This window comes from Taeniopygia guttata, chromosome 1A (assembly GCF_048771995.1).
Source record: "Taeniopygia guttata chromosome 1A, bTaeGut7.mat, whole genome shotgun sequence".
In the NCBI taxonomy this organism is placed as follows: Eukaryota; Metazoa; Chordata; class Aves; order Passeriformes; family Estrildidae; genus Taeniopygia; species Taeniopygia guttata.
The window spans coordinates 54,519,227-54,535,239 of NC_133025.1; the positions used below are offsets into that span (position 1 = coordinate 54,519,227).

Consider the following 16,013-nt stretch of genomic DNA (forward strand, 5'->3'; position numbering starts at 1 on the left):
CCCTAAAGAGTGCCACCCAGAAAAACAATCAGACACAGCTACCAAAAATTGCAACATGATTTCCCGTTGTGAACCACCCCCTTTAAGTCCAGATTTTCAAAAGAACTAAGCACCTGAAATATTTCACTTCTGTGGGGGAGAAAAAAAAGTCAGCTGTGTTACAACACAGCTTTCATTTCCTTAAAGCTCCATAGATACTGCGAGCCTAAATGCTCAGACATAAGCAAATAAACTTGGGAAACACTTTCACAAATACAAAGTTTTTTTAAAAAAAATTATTCATGTGCACTTGTCAGGCAGGGAAATTTCTACTGAAATTTTTTTGCTGCTCCCTAACTTTACCAGGGCAATTTAGCAAAGTAAATAGAACTTGGTTCTCACACAAGTTTGAGACCCTGTTTTGATGATTCAGTAAACTCAGATTTAGGGCAAGAAGCCTCTGATTAAAACCATCTCAGCCATACCACACAAAGAATTGATTTGGTAGGAAAAAAGTTCTTTTAACCGAAATGTATTAATATGGAAAAGTGAACTTCAAACCAGGTACAGCCTTTGTTTTCCCTGTAGCATAGCAGAAACGGTATCAATTACCTGTCTTGCACCCCAGTTAGATAAATCAAAATTGCCTCATGTGCCCAGCCCTGTCCCGATGAGCTCTGCCTTGGAGAATGATCTGGTGCTGATGAGTGTGAACCCACAGCCTGGTGCTGCAGTGACAGATCCTGGAGGGCTGGGGAGAGACTGCCGTTTTTCAAAAACACAGAACAACAGATCAACACCAGAATGAAGATATACAAGGCAAAACCCAGGCGCTGTCATAAAATACACTCAGGGTCAATAGCTGACGTCTCTGTTATAAAAATTCTATTGGTTTTACCCAAGGTTATTTCCTTAGCTGCCAGGAGTCATTTGGCTAGAGATGGGATAAGGGGGTTGCTTTGGGCACTGAACATGATCTCTCCAACAATCAGATCAGTTACGTTTGGCTGCTTATTTAGAAGTTGCTTGTCCTGAATCACTTGCTCTGTGTTTATATGTAAATGTCAATGTATACATACATTGATACTTGCAAGGTGTTTACATGAAAGATCTCAGGAGATTTTTGGATGTGAAACCACAATATTCTCCTTCAGTTCTAAGCTGTGCTTTATCAAGATGACCAAAAGTAATGTTGCCAAATTTTACTGCCCTCCTGTTCCCCCACTAGTTCCAAGTTCCTTCACATCTCAGAGGCTACTCTTTATGGCAAAAGGACAGCCCATTAACCTAGCAATGTTCAAACTTTTATCACCTTTCTCTGCCCCTGCAAGGATAGATACTACTCTCCCAGGCTCCAGCTTAGGAACATCTGGCTTGACCCCCCTCCTCCTGTACAGAAGCACATCTCAGGAGAGGGAGTTGAGCAGAAAGATTCTGCTAAGATAGGCTATACCAGCTGCTGCACCTCTGCCAAGGGCTGACCTCTGACTATTCCCAAGCTTCTTGAGATCTTGCCATACACTTTACCTACCAGCTCTTCATCCAGACAACCCTCTGCTCTTTCCCTTGCAAGATCTCCTTCCATGGCACCCCGGGGTCTCAACCCCACCCCCTCTGCAACTTTTGGCCATCCACCTCAGCCTTTGAGGTGTTCACCATGGCCAAACTAAAGGGAAGCAAGAGGTGCCATCAGCCAAGGGCTTACAACAGGCTGAAGGGGCCAATTCCTATTGCCTTCCACCAATCTCATGCCTGCAACAAGCTTGTGCCCAGCCACAAAGCTGATGCAGCACTGGAGAGGATCTCCTCACTGACACAGGGACACATGCAAGCACACACAGGGCAGCAAACTCTAAAATTAGCTTTTTTTGGTTTTTTGTATTCTCATCTCTGCCATGTTTATGAGGCTCTCAGACTCCCTCAGATTATTTCTGTCCCTCATCCTCCCATGGACAACAGTCCAAACCCATTCAGAGGGAAGATGCAGTGGCTGTGACTGCAGAGTTCCTCCAGTATATCCTCTAGCATTGCTAAATTACGCACTATTAAACAACCAAGCATCTCAGCTTTATTAGTAACCTTATTATTACAGCACTGTAAAAGAAAAAAAAAAGTGGGAGTTTTTGGTGGTTTTTGTTTATTTTTTTATGATGAAGCTGCTACTGTGTGGAGGAAACTTGTGTTTCGCACACACAGAAAGGCACGTATTTCATATGGTGCATTGCAAGCTGCACGGAATAGAAAGCAGCTGGAGGAAAATGGCTATAGAGAAATGGTTCTCCTGGGCATCATCTGTTGATTTGTTTTGTTTATAGAAGGAATGAGATTTTTATCTCTGCTCAAAATATAAAATGCTTCCATGGCACTGAGCTCACTGCTTGGCTATGCTCTCACTCAGGAACGTAAATAAAAAATGGGGAGAATGAGGGAGAAAAAGGCTTTACTGCACAGCATCCTTAGCAATGTCAAAAATTAAATAGGAAATGTCCACCAGTGACACAGTTAAAGCCTGAAAGAGGAACTAAGCCACCAAGCTGCCATGGAAATAAAGGCCTTCATACCATGCTTCTCAATGGTTAGAGTCTCCTAAAGTTGAGGAGGCAGGTTAGGAATAAACTACCCAAATGCCAATTCTCAAATCTCAGACAGAGTCCTGGCAGGATGAACATACTTACATTGTAAATACACCAGCCCTTATGAGATTCATGGCCTGAGAAGGCACAGGTTCCTGCAGTCCTTCCACCAACTTGTGCCCACCACTAAAATTCCAAGCTCGCTCTGCAGCCTTGCTTGGGGAGGTCCCTCACTCCTCTGTGCCTGACACCCAAGATCTGATGGTCTCTTTCAGTTACTAACAGACAACATCTCTGTGTCCTAGGAGAACACCAGATGGCTGCTTTTCCACTCAAATTGAGAGCACTTCCATTCATATTAAACAAAAGTTACAACTCGGGAAAGAAAATATATTGTGAAACCACTGAATACTTAATTACTCCTAAAAATTTAAACTTTTTAAAATTTTAAAACACAACCACCAAGAGACACAACTGCCAAGAGACACAACTCCACAATCTGTGAGAAATTATGTGAGGACTAAAACTTTCCAGTAGGCAAATAAATTTTAAAATACTATTATTCTGAAATAGGAAAAGCTCAAGGTTTGTTGCCGTATCTAGGAATAGTTAGCAAAACGGAGGATTCTTTATCTTTGTACCACCAATTCCTACCTCTGAAGAAGGGATGAGAGACAGCAAGCCAGATACACAGAAGTGAAGGCTGCTGAATATTACTCCAGAACAACCCTGTTTCACGAGCTACAGGAGGGGATCCGAAGCCTCTCTGGTACCACCAAGAGGTGTTTGCTCTTCCTGAAGCTGCTGGCCAGAACTCTGACCTGAATGACTGCTGAGCAACTATTGGTCAGCTCAGGGTCCCATACTGAGGGTTCATCACAGCATTCAGAGACATTAATCAGTCCAGTACAATAATCTTACACTCACTGAAATCTATCCAAGCATAAATATGCAGCTTCTCAGTTTTGCTGCTATGAAGCTTGTACTGAGAACTCTTTTGGGAGAGCTTGCTTCATCTCAAGCCATGAAGAGTATTTCAGAAAATCTTAAAACAGAGATTTGTTAAAGTCTTTGGAGAACAAACAGATCATATAGATATTTTAAAGATGAAAGAGGGCCCTTGCAGTTTTTGACCACCATCACTCTGTCTGTCATGCTAGCATGCAATCCACTGAAGATCCTTTAGCTGCTCCTTCCTCTCCCAGGATGGCTTTATTTCATGTCTTTCCCACATTTCAAAGCACATGCCTTGACAACCTCTTCAATTCTTATAGCTCTACTGAAAGGGTGTTTACATAAAAGCTCTTTGGAGCTTTTTGGATGAGAAACCACAAACATGCATGCACAGACTATATCAGATTTATTGCCACCAAGTAAACTAAAACAATACCAAGGGTTACAGGTTCAGAATTCTGCCAAGAGTTCTCATCCAAGAGCATTCATTCAGCAGGAGCTTGTGATCATACAATTACCAATTACTCATCTCCTGTAAAGTCTACTGCCTTTTCATCCTTCCCATGCCCTCAACTCAAAAAAAGCATCACAAGGTTTTTAGTGGCTGAAAAGAACTATTCTTTTCAAGGAAGTAGACTTTATTTTGTCCATATAAGCAAGCACACAGACATTACCCCATTTCCTAATCCCAACACACATCTCAGTTCAGCTCCTTTCTTTCAGCCTCAATTTGCCCTAATATACTTGACCTCAAGCTGTAACAACTATCTGCAATTCATGGAGTCATATTTTGCTGTCCTCAGTCATTTTTTACAGTCTTTTTCCCAGCCATTGCTGGGCACCCACCTTCTTTTCCTAACCGAGTCAAAAAAATAATATCATGAGTTTTGCCCTTTTCCTTGTTTGCTGCTTCCTTGCTCCCCCAACAACTTCACAGGTTTTGCAGAACCACAAAAGCAGCACCTAGCCAGGAAACTACCAAAGGAATGCATATGAAGAATCTCCCTCATGCTAGATGATCCCTTCATTAAAACTCTTGTATTCCTATTGGCCTTCACATAACTCCAATCATAGATAACACATGTCAAATAAACAAGTAAAGCTTCAAAGAAATTGTCACCAATGTAAGCAATGGCATATAAAGCAAGGGAAGGAAGAGGCAGACATGGAACATCATTTTCTCAAGCTCCTCTGCTATTCCTGGGAAAGTGAAATAAATGCATATCCAAACCCAAACCAGAAAATATTTTGAACTCTTTCAGCTGCTTCACAGTAGTTAGCATATACTAAGCTCATGGAACAGTAAACTTTGTTTTCAATAGGGAAAAAAAAAAAAACAAAAAGAGAACTAGGAAGATAAGAGAGAGAAAAATCCATCTAAAGATTCTGGGTGTATCAAGAGGAACTGATAAAAAACAATCTCTCAATAATATGTCAATATTTTAAAGCATTTTTTAGACAGCTCCATTAAATACAATATAAAACTCCCCTACAGAAGAGCAAGCCATGGCAATCAAAGGCATAAATTACCTGTGAGCCAGCAGCGAGGACAAAACAAACATTGGTATGGATGAAATCTAATGCAAAGACAAAAAGAAGTGAAGAAGAATACGTGCAATTTTTTTAAATAATGGGAGCAATGTTAAAGGAGACAAGAAAAAAAGAGAGCATAGATCTATATTTCAGCATGCTGAGGAGTTCTGACCTGTCAAAACTACAAATTGTTTTAACTTTTCATTTAAGAGGGAGCACAGGCATGCTGGCAGGACGCTGTGTGTGCTATCTTGGAGTGACAAAAATCCACACACCCTGGAGCACAGGAGGAACAAGTCCCCCCAGAGCAGGACAGTCACAGGAACTGCAGTATGCACCCCTGGCTTCAGGGAAGAGCAGAGCTCATGGCAGTGTTTGAAGACTTGGCAGCAGACCTGAGAGGCCCCTCTGGGCCTGGCAATTCAATGCAGACACAGCAAGAGACAGCCCCAGTGCAATGGATCTCCACCAATGCTGCACTGCTTGCAGAGCCTTCTCTCTGAGGAAGTTGTTTACGTTGCCTTCTCCCATCATATAATTTCAATTCCATTTAATACACCAGCAGGGTATTAAGTTCCTCATGTTCCTAATACTGTCAGTAGATGGAGGCAGGAGCTCCTAGAAGATAATTTGGAGTACCCAAAATCAGTTTGAGAGGGGCCCAAATATCTCCAAGTTAAACAAAGCAACCTACCCAAAGGCAAAGACCAGATCAAAAGTTAGAACCAAACTGCAGGCCCAGAAGAGCTGAGTGCAGCTCCAGAGCAGGCTCCCAGGCAGAAGCTGCCCGATGGAGAAGTCAGAGTACTTCCCTCCCTTGTTGGTCTCTTCTGCCGATGCAACCCAGTTGAAACCAGACTCAGGCCATTCCAAGCCCCATGGGAGGTGGAAGCAAAAACTGGATGGCTCAGGGGCTGACTCCAGCTCCTGTTTGCTCTTGAGCTATTTGTGTGCATTATCCAGCTTTGCAGTTCACTCCATTGGTCTTGGATCTGGAAACCATAGCAGAACACAGATAAATATACCAGGTTTGTGAAAGGAAGCCATCCTATCCCTGTAGGTCTGCCTTTACATACTATTAAGGCTCCAACCTCCACTCACTAAAATCAAACTATACTTTAATTTGGGATTTAATGGGGAAAGGCATGAAAAAGTTCAGGGAAAAACAAAATCCACAAGGAATTAATAGGTTGGATAGTGAGTTTTTTTCAGAGTTTTTAGGATAAAGTGCACCTTCACTAAAACAAAAAACTCAACAACCACTTGTGGGGCTTCAAATAAACACTGCTGGGCATGTAATCCCTAAATTGAAAACAAAACAAAACAAGCAGAGACAGTTTCTGAGTTTTGTAGTGCAATGCAACAAAGCAACACCACAGCTGCACAGCATGAAAGGCCCAACACTGGATAACCAAGGGGTTATAACAGCCTCTGAGTATACCCCAGAGAACCTAGGGACTGAAGCTGCAATAGCAACAAGAGAAAACTGTTCTGCTTCTTCCCCCAAAAGCAAGATAACTTTGTTTACCTAAAAGCAGCATCATCAGGGCACTGAGTGAACTTCATTCTGGATGATCAAATCTACACAAATCTACTTTGTTTTCAGAGGAATAAAGTATTTAGTCATATGTGGAATGGCACCTCTCCCAATTATAACTCAGTAATTTATTCTGTTCCTTCTCAACCTCACCTAGAGATACTTGATTTAGGCAAGGCCATATATTGCACAGTTGTGGGATCAAATTATGTTTGACACATTAGTGGGAATTACAGATTTGCTTGATGTGAAACTGCATGACAAAGACAATTCAGAATCTTTTAGATTTTCTTCTGTCATCAACAGTGATTTGCTGGTGTTTTCTGTTGAGTCAGATCCTTCTAGCTTTTCTGATAGGACATTCAAATGAAGGGGAGGGAAGCAGAATGATTTCCACTGATAATGGCCATTTTAGGGAAAAAAAAATTTAAAAATAAAAACGCACCAGCTGGGGTTAACAGAATATTAAAAACCCCAAAACTTCCCAGCCTTCTGACCCTGTAAACCTGATGCTGGGTTCACTGCAAACTGAGAAGCTACAAGGATGTAATAGGGGAAGCCCCATTAGGGACCATAATCTGAGATTCCAGCTCAGAGGTCAGGCTGTGCTGGTCAGAAGGATGTGGGAGACAGAGACAAGTCCAGCAGCAGTACAGGAGCACCAGCCCCTGAGCACTCTGTGTCTACAGCTGTGCCTTCTGCCAGACAGGGAAATGAGAGGCTTTGACACTCTGAATCTCTCACCTCGAAGATCCTGAGCAGAGCTGTACATCCCTCTGAGTGTTTGTTGATGCTCCACACCCAGGCCTGTTTCCAGCCATAGTGGTCCTAGCAGCCCTGTGCCCTTGATGGCAGCAGTGTCAGGTGAAAAATTAGGCCTACCTACCCAGAAAGGATGCAAGTTTTGTAGTGCCTGTCCCTGAATCTATCCAGAAGTATTATGTGTTAGGGAAAATAATCTACTTCCCTTATGCCTGCACTCAGACCATAAACCTAGAGCTCTAGCTGCCAAATAGCTTTTGTAAATAGTGATCTTTTGAGGGGAAAAAGTTGGTCCAAGATGTAGTATTAGGAGGCATTTACTTTAGAAAAAAAAATTAGTTTTAGCTAACTCAATCCCAAACAGTAAGGTTCTGCAAAACCTTATGACCAGAATGCAAAACCTTAAAACCAGAATAAAGTTTTTGCTAGAGAAAGATTACCTCTAAACTTTCCCTTTAGTGCCCTTTCCAAAACCACAGATGCAAAGTAATGCCAAACAAGCGATGGCGTTGAAGTGACCTGTATGGAAATACTACCTTGTCCTGAGATCAACTCCTGATGCTGTTTAGTGCAGGTATGGCACCAGCTGAAGAACTCTAACACACGTGCCCCAATGCCTAAGTATGTCCTCATCCAACTATATGCAATTGACTTAAGGTCAGAGGAGGAAAAATATTAAGTTTAGTTTTCATTCTTTTTTATCAGAGACTGCAAATTCTTTGGGTCAGGATTGAGTTGTTCTGCGCTGGGGGGGTAGTACCTTGATCTAGGGATACCCCAATCTCTAAGTCTTTCTATACTTGTCTCTAGCACAAGTAATCATTAATGTTACTTCAATGTAAAAATGACATCTTTCTGAATTACTTAGCTTTTCAGAAACAGACAGGAACACCACTAGTTTATGTTTTGCTATGTTTGAAAGCATGCAATTAGACACCGAGCTTACAAACATAAACAAACATTCCCATCCAGCCTCCATGTTTCTAAAAAAACCCAGGTTTGTTTAGACAAGAGGTTGATAATCCAGTTTGAACACAGGTATCTGAATGCTGTGACAGCTTCTTCATAATGCTCAGCTTATGGTACATTAAACTTTAAAGCAAGATAAACTCATGCTTTCATTTTATCAAACATCTACCCAGACAGCAAAAGGAAAGACACAAAGCAATGTTTGCAGCTACAGCCAAGCATGGGATATCCAACTCAGCATATGTTTGAAATGAAAATGAACAATATGTTGCATAGATATACTACTCTATTTTTCAATAGAGAATATCACTGGGATTTGTAAATGTTAACCTCTTTCTTTCCTTAAGAGTTTGGTTTTATTTCATGCCTAAAAAAAAAAAAAACTGAGATTCACAGAGATTAGGCAAATAGACACAGCAGTGCTTGCAATTGAGAAAGAAAGTGTTCTTAAAAGAAACTGCTCTGGTAATCAGTTTGGGTGGAAGAAATCACAGGGGAGGACACAGACAAGACATTTTTTAAGAGCACTAAGTGTTGTGCCACTGGTATTACTGAACTTGGGTAGTTAGCCATATTATGCCTTTTTGTGGTCAATAAAGCAGCAACCTGTCTATCACAATAATAATGATGTAGTAACAGACATTCAAGCATCCATGATAAGAAATCTGCAAGAAGAGACTTTTACCTACAGAGAACAAATAGCAAGAATGGAGAGGGTAGCAGATGACTAAATCCTTCAGGAATGGGGGATAGTGAAGAGGCTTGAGCAGCCTCTTAATTTAACAGATTACCAAAAAAACAATTTCCCATTCAAATCCAAATAGACTATGTACCCAAAAAGCTTCACGGCTCTTTCTGCTCCCAACATTTAATCGACTACCTTACAAAGCCTCTCCTTAGAGCTGACTTAAGGTTATGTAGAAGACAAACACTGAGAGGTTATAGTTGCTTCCATTGATTTAAAATTGACATATTGCACTACAAGCATCACCTTCATATTACAGTGAAAACAAGTCATGAGAAATCAGAGATGTGCTATTACAAAATTTGTTATAAAGAGTTATTGATGAACTTCATTGTACCATAAATAACAGCCTAAAAATTATCAAATCATCCAAGTTTCTCCCTAAGACTTGAATCTTTCCTGTAAGTTTATTTTTATGCAGCTACAGCCTTCCTCCCTTTCCCAATCAACCCTTTCTTCTCTCCCTCTTTCATATGACCTCACCATACCCAAAAATGTGAAGAGATTGGTCTTATCGCAGTTTAGCAAGATACCACCTGCCAGCTGAACTGTGACAAATCCCAGCTGGCCTTACAATACACACACTCACAGGGACTGAGGCTGAGCCCATGGACAGCAGCTCAAGGCTGTCATTTAAACCACTGAGCACCCTCATCCACAAAAATCGTGCTAAGGAAAGAGCTCAATAACACCAATGTTGCCATGACCACGTTCCTATTCTAGTGTGCATTAGATCTTTTTACTCTCTCCTCTACCTGCAACTGCCTTCTGTTGAGCCTTACTAAGCCTTTTACAGCCAACAAGGTGGACAAACTGCTTGTTCTTTATATTCACACAACAGTTGACACAACATGACCCCAATCAATCATACACTAACAAAATAACAATAAATAACAAAATTTACAACTGCAAATATTCATTCCTCCCTTTCCCCAGGACTGCCCTTCTGAAAAGACACAATCCTGGAAGAAAAAGCTAAAAAAAAAAAAAATTCAGCAGTTATTGAAAAATTAGGATAAGGCTTATAAAGAAAACCCCAAAGGAACCTTAAGAGTTATTACATTATTATTACTCCTGCCATACACAATACTCCTGTTTTCTAACTCCTAGAAGAGCCAGATAATCAGGTACACAACACAATTGCAATAAAAACATTCTCTAGAATTAGAGACCTGCCTTTATATTAGTAACCATTTTACACACCGTTTAAATAATTCCTTGAACCCAAGGTTTCAGTCATGAATAAAGGAAGATGTGAGCATGCATTGAGTTTTACTGCTTTGTTTAAACACGCAGGTAGTATAAAAAATTTCAACAAAATAGACTCAAATTAGAAAGTTGAGAAGTTTGAACAACTACCACACTTGCAGATGTGTTTCAAGATTTAACCTTACTGGTGCATGCACTTCACTTTACTGAGATAAGTAGATGTGAACAGCTCAGCCATCAGGAAACCTACCAACAGCCCATGGCTTATTTTATTGCAAGTTTAGTCATTGCCAGCTTCCCATTGAAAGAGTGATCTGTAGGCACCCATATTTAACAAGCTACTTAAAAATAAACTTGAATCTGTAGATCAACAAGATTGGTTAGTAGTAACCATTGGCAGTTACAAGTATAAAACACTTTTCCCGTATAAAACTTCTGCTGCCTTTTCTTGATGCTTTTCACAGAGCTCACTTTCAGCCAGGAAAGCAGACACACTGAATGGGGTGTCTCTACTGTTAGACAATTTCCCACCTCACTGCTAAGTTGAACTTTTTGAAACTTTTATGGTAGGCCCTCAATTTAGGAGTAACTGACCACAGCCATGAGTCTGGTTTAACTCTGCAATTAGAGTTAGCTTTGTTAATGGCAAGACCAAATGTGCACTAAACCACCATGTCTTTACTTCAAGGGGAGGAACAGCCTTTCCTAAACTGAACCAGAAAATGGGGCCCTGGGCAAACACACACCAGACGGTGCCTAAGATTTACAAGGAGCAGTTCCAGGTCTTTGGAGATCTCGGCACATCTGGACATGAGCTATGTGGAAGTATCAGGCTATTTCAAATGATTCACAGGTGGCCAGATCTCACCAGCTGATCCGCTGCTTTTCTGAACTGTGGATGTGCCTCTGTCCTCTCTCTCTCCCCCTTAAGCTCCCAAAGGTGCACAGGTCTACAGGTGAACAACATGGTCTTAATGGAGCTACTGTTCTTTTTCCCAATAAAATTCAGAGGATGTAGGACTTGGATATTTAGAATTATTTGGGCATCTTGTTAAGAAAGATCTTGTTAAGAAAGCAGGCTCACCCACCTATTTGATACAGCAACACACATCAAGTACGAGTTTGACTCTTTTTAGTCTCTCTAGATCCTCTATGAACACAGAAGGAAATTTAAGAAAGCTCAACAGGGTGAAAGAATAACAAAATATATGCAAAGTGATCTGTCATTTACATTGCTGCCACAGTTCTGCTAAACTAATGGTGCCATCACTATTCTCTTCCAGATTAGCTTTGGATTTTTGCTGGATTATTTTTTTCTGCAACAGTCCCTAAAACCTTTTATTGAACACTCATACAATTGAGAAAAGCCCCATTATTTTACTGGAAGGCAGGATTTGAAGATAAATGCAAGTGAAAAGTCAGGAAAACACTCCCAGTTCAGCTAATATAATTTCTGAAAGAAATTGTCAGGATAGGGGGGAGGTTGTTTTTTTTTTCATTTCAGCACAGCTCACTGCATTGCCTACTGTGCTAACCATTACAGCTGCTGTTATTCTGATTTGTGTCTACTAGTCAGTGTGGAAAGAACAAGAGAGGAAATTCAAGCAGCAGTTAAAATAAGCGTCTGTACGCTTCAGCCAAAGAACAAGTGTGCAGCACAGTAGAAAGAAGAGGTCCAACAAGTACTTGGTTTCTTTTTGACCTGTACCAATGTTCCTGCTGCCCAAAGAAATTAATAGGAAACCAATAAATAAGTTCTTAACTTAGAAGACAATTTTTATTAGCAGTTGGTAAAGCACTTACAAGACAAGATTGCAAGGAGAAAATTCTCTAAAAGCATAGTGAGTTTTGTGAGTATTTATTGCACTCTCTGCTTCCAAACCAATTCCCCCTCCATTTCCCTCCCAGGAAATTACCTTCCAGTTTCCCCTCATGGATGAGACTCTAGAGATGCTGGGTTTCAGCAGGGTTTGTGTGTGAAGTGCAACCCATCTCACCGCTATCACTTACCAATACAGCAGGACCAGGAAGACTGCCAGCAAAGCCAGGGTGACTGTGGTACTGTTCATTTCTAGGGAGACAAGTGCCAGAAGATCTACAGGCTCCATTTTCCTCCACTACAGCTCCAGCCTTGAGTGCTGTGTGCAGGGGAAAGCCTCCACAAGGGCTGATAAAGCCTTCCACAGCTAAATGAATGACATCTGCAACAAAACAGGAACCGAGAGAGCAAAAACATGTCAAGCACAGACTGCAAACCTTTCCTCTTCTCATGGACTGCACACTCTGAGACAGAACTCAAAGGTTCCCTGAATGTCAGAATGTAGCAATTTCCCCCCTCCCACTGTTGTTGACTGTCATGCCAGTAAATATTTACATAGCCACTGCTTGAGACATCAGCGTTGCTGAATAGGTTTTTAGACCTCAAGTATGGGAATCTGGGGAATGTGTAGGGAAAATAAATGGAGATGACAGCCTGACCATGTTACAGATCGTGGAAGAAAAATATAAAGGCGCTTCAGGGGTGCCCTAATATACAAACAGTGAAGTTCACTAAAGTTACTAAAATAGAGCATTTTTTGCAATATGAAACTTCATTAGCATTTCATTTCCAAGTTGGTTATATCTTGTAAGAATGGAATAAGTAAACTTTAAATTACCACAAATAAAAGGAAGAATTAGAGGAAAGCTGGTCTACTGTGACTTCTAGAATGCATATAAAGAAAGACCAAATGAGCAGAAACCCCAAATTTCTGGGGTAGTACCAGATCCATAAGTCAGCATCTGCCACACTGGTGAGTCCACATAGACAGCACTGTTTGGCTGTATCATCTCAAGTTCATGAGGGCTACAGCAAATTTTCCTGGCTCAGTGCACTGTCCCCCTTGGAGATATCACTAACCAGTCTCTCCAGAGATACTTTGGCTACCCCTACGTTGTATTTCTAGTATCAGGTTTAACACCAATATGGTAAAATCTACTATCTCTGCACTGTGACACAGTCAGGTTGCCACAGCCCGTAGAACAACCTGCACACAACAATCAAGTTTTGACTGCAGTTCTGGAAATTGTTTGTTCACTGTATATGAATTCTTCAGCTTTCTTCCATATTTTCCTGCCTGCAAACCTCAAGCCTGTTTTAAGCATCTGTTCCAGTCCAGTTAGAAAGGTAAAGCAATGTACACACCTTGAAGCACTTGTACGAGAGAAGTCCACCAACCTGTTATACACAAAAGTAACCATTCCATGATCAAAAAAATCTTCAGGACAAAAACATCAGAAGCAGCAGCTTGCACATAAATACCTCTGCCCATGACAAAATTCCCTGAACTGTCTAGTATTATTTGTTACTTATGAAACTACGAATTCTCATATACATGCTTCAGAGTTTCCACCCATCGTAAACAACCTATTTGAAAGTTAAGGAAATCAATGCTATGCAAAAACTTGGTTTGTGAATTATATAGTAACCTTGAGAACCAGAAATTCTGTAAAATCTGGTTCTCATAACACACCTGATAAAGAGTGGTTTCCTCTCTTACTACCCCAAGACAGTAGCTTAGATTTAATGTGCAAGGCTTCTCCAATATCACTGTATTACACTTCCTGCTTTTATCAGAGAAGTTAATAATATAGGTATCAAAAAAGTAAAGTCTTTAACACAATGGAGTTTAATTTTGAGAAGATTTGGCTCTCCTCTAAGTGAATCACTGCTATTTTGGTTCTCCGTGCTTCACAACTGCATTAATTCCCTTCCAGCCTCAGATCCTTACAGAATAAGTAAAAGGTGTTAACCAGCTCATCAGCTCTGCAGAATAGCGAGGAAGCTCACAGAAAACCTTGCTTCAGGTATTAACAACTCCACTGCTATTCTAGGTCAATAACAGCTCTGATGGTTTGCTGCTGCTGCTGGAAAGTTCTGCAAGAACAACTGCAACAAGATTCAGCACCAGTAACACAAGGAATTAATCAGTGGGCACAAGCTAATCCCAACTAACAAGCAATCCTGTGGGACTTTCAGAAAAAGAAAAAAAAAATCACATATTGATATACATCAAAGTATTTTCTATAAGACTTTTCTTCTTTTTTCTTCTCTCTTTTCTAAAAGACTTGTCTTTTCTTCTTATACCACAAGGGTAGAAGACAAGAAATAATATTCCAATTTCACTTTAATTTATTTGACTTTTTAATAAAAGGCATTTTTCTGCACATAGAGGACAGATGTTCTCTTATTAAAATCAACTGCACGACTCCTATCAGCACACACAGGTCAAGTAGAAACCTCACTTGTTTTTTAAGAAGCACTGGAGTCTTTTCCCAGTCACACTGAGACAGGAGGTATGAATAGCTCTTAAACATATGCTTAAGAAAGAAAATAGGATCTCACATCAGAATCCAGTTTGGAAAAGAACACATAATCAAGCCTCTTTTTTTTGCTTTTCTTTTCATCCTTTTCTGCTGTTGATGGTGGGGTTTGTTTTGTTTTACTTTTAAAGCCTCATCACCTGTTTCTTGATGTGGGATTTTAACTTGGCACCCCCAACCATTAAGAAGGGTGGCAAGCATTGACTCTAAAACCTGCCTGGAGCACCTCTCATCACAGACAGTGGCACTTACAGTTATCGTCTTGGAGTCAGGGACCTCAGCTCTGTGAAGAGTCATATAAATCCACAGGATACTTGCGGGGGGAAAAGGAGTCAGGGATGCAGAGAGCAATGCAAACAAGATACTTATCAATCCTGAGAATTCTCTTTACAAGTTGTTTTTTTTTTTTTTTTACGTGAGAAATATCATCCCAATTAAGACTTAATAGCACAGATATTTTTCACCAACCTCCAAGTTCCTTTTGTGAAGTCACGCTGGCCAGTATGGTACCAGTGTCAAAGAAGTAGTGAAACAAAGTCGTCCCTAGCCGCAGGCTGGAGGAAGCCAGAGACAGCAGAAGAGCCTTTTCCTGTCAGCCTGCTGCGAGTCGGCAGCAGCGCCTGCATCTGCATCCACCAGGCTTCCCTCAAGACTGCATCTACCAAGGTCTGCAGCTCCTTGACACGGTGCCATCCACGCCCTTCTCTTCCGTAGCAACTAAAATCCACAGATCACCACCTCGTCCATCACAAACCTACACTGAAGGGACCCATCTCTCCCTGCATTCCCCACCACTGCCGGGGAGCTCCCCAGCAATAACAGGAGTTCAGCACTGAGCACCAGGGCTGCAGCCTGCACACACACTCACAGCAGTAGCTATTGAACAGGGAAGTTCACAATAACATTCAAAGTCTGAGAGGCTGAATTGTTCCCCAAATGAAAAAGAACAAAAACCTGGCACCCAGACAACCCAGGTTTTACAGGAAACCTTCGTGCCTTACAGCCCTGAGTCCAGTAATAATTTCTGTAAATGCTCTTCCAAAACAATGCATTTCAACTTCCAAAGGAATACAGCTGTGGCTGTGAGCCTCAACAATGCTTGACTTACACAAGTATTGTTCCAACAAGAAATACAGAGTTGATTAAAAAGCAGGATTATAGACCTTTCCAGTAAACCTAAATCACGTTAAGGATTTTGACCTGTCTTCAAAGCATATCAAATGGAAAGTGTAGTCTCATATTTCAGGAGCTACTGACTACACCAGATAGACTAACCACATACTCCTGTTAATGACCAAATTCAATTCCTCTTCTGCTATTCTACCTCATATATTTTAGGTCTATAATAATCTAATTAAGTCTGAGCCACACCAACTTTATGATAGATGAA

The 16,013-nt window shown here is 40.9% G+C and overlaps 1 protein-coding gene across 10 annotated transcripts in view; it reads right to left on the bottom strand.

Annotated features, from left to right (window-relative positions):
* The window catches only part of TBXAS1 (thromboxane A synthase 1), a 259,778-nt gene that overhangs the window by 216,406 nt on the left and 27,359 nt on the right, over positions 1-16,013 (bottom strand). For 9 of the 10 annotated variants that reach the window (XM_072923497.1, XM_072923496.1, XM_072923495.1 and 6 more), the window contains one exon: positions 12,272-12,462. In XM_072923497.1, the coding sequence (XP_072779598.1) occupies positions 12,272-12,369 (98 nt within the window). In that variant the 5' untranslated portion in view covers positions 12,370-12,462. Of the gene's footprint in view, positions 1-12,271; positions 12,463-15,091; positions 15,547-16,013 lie in introns of those variants that run through there. The other variant, XM_072923498.1, reaches the window with a different exon arrangement.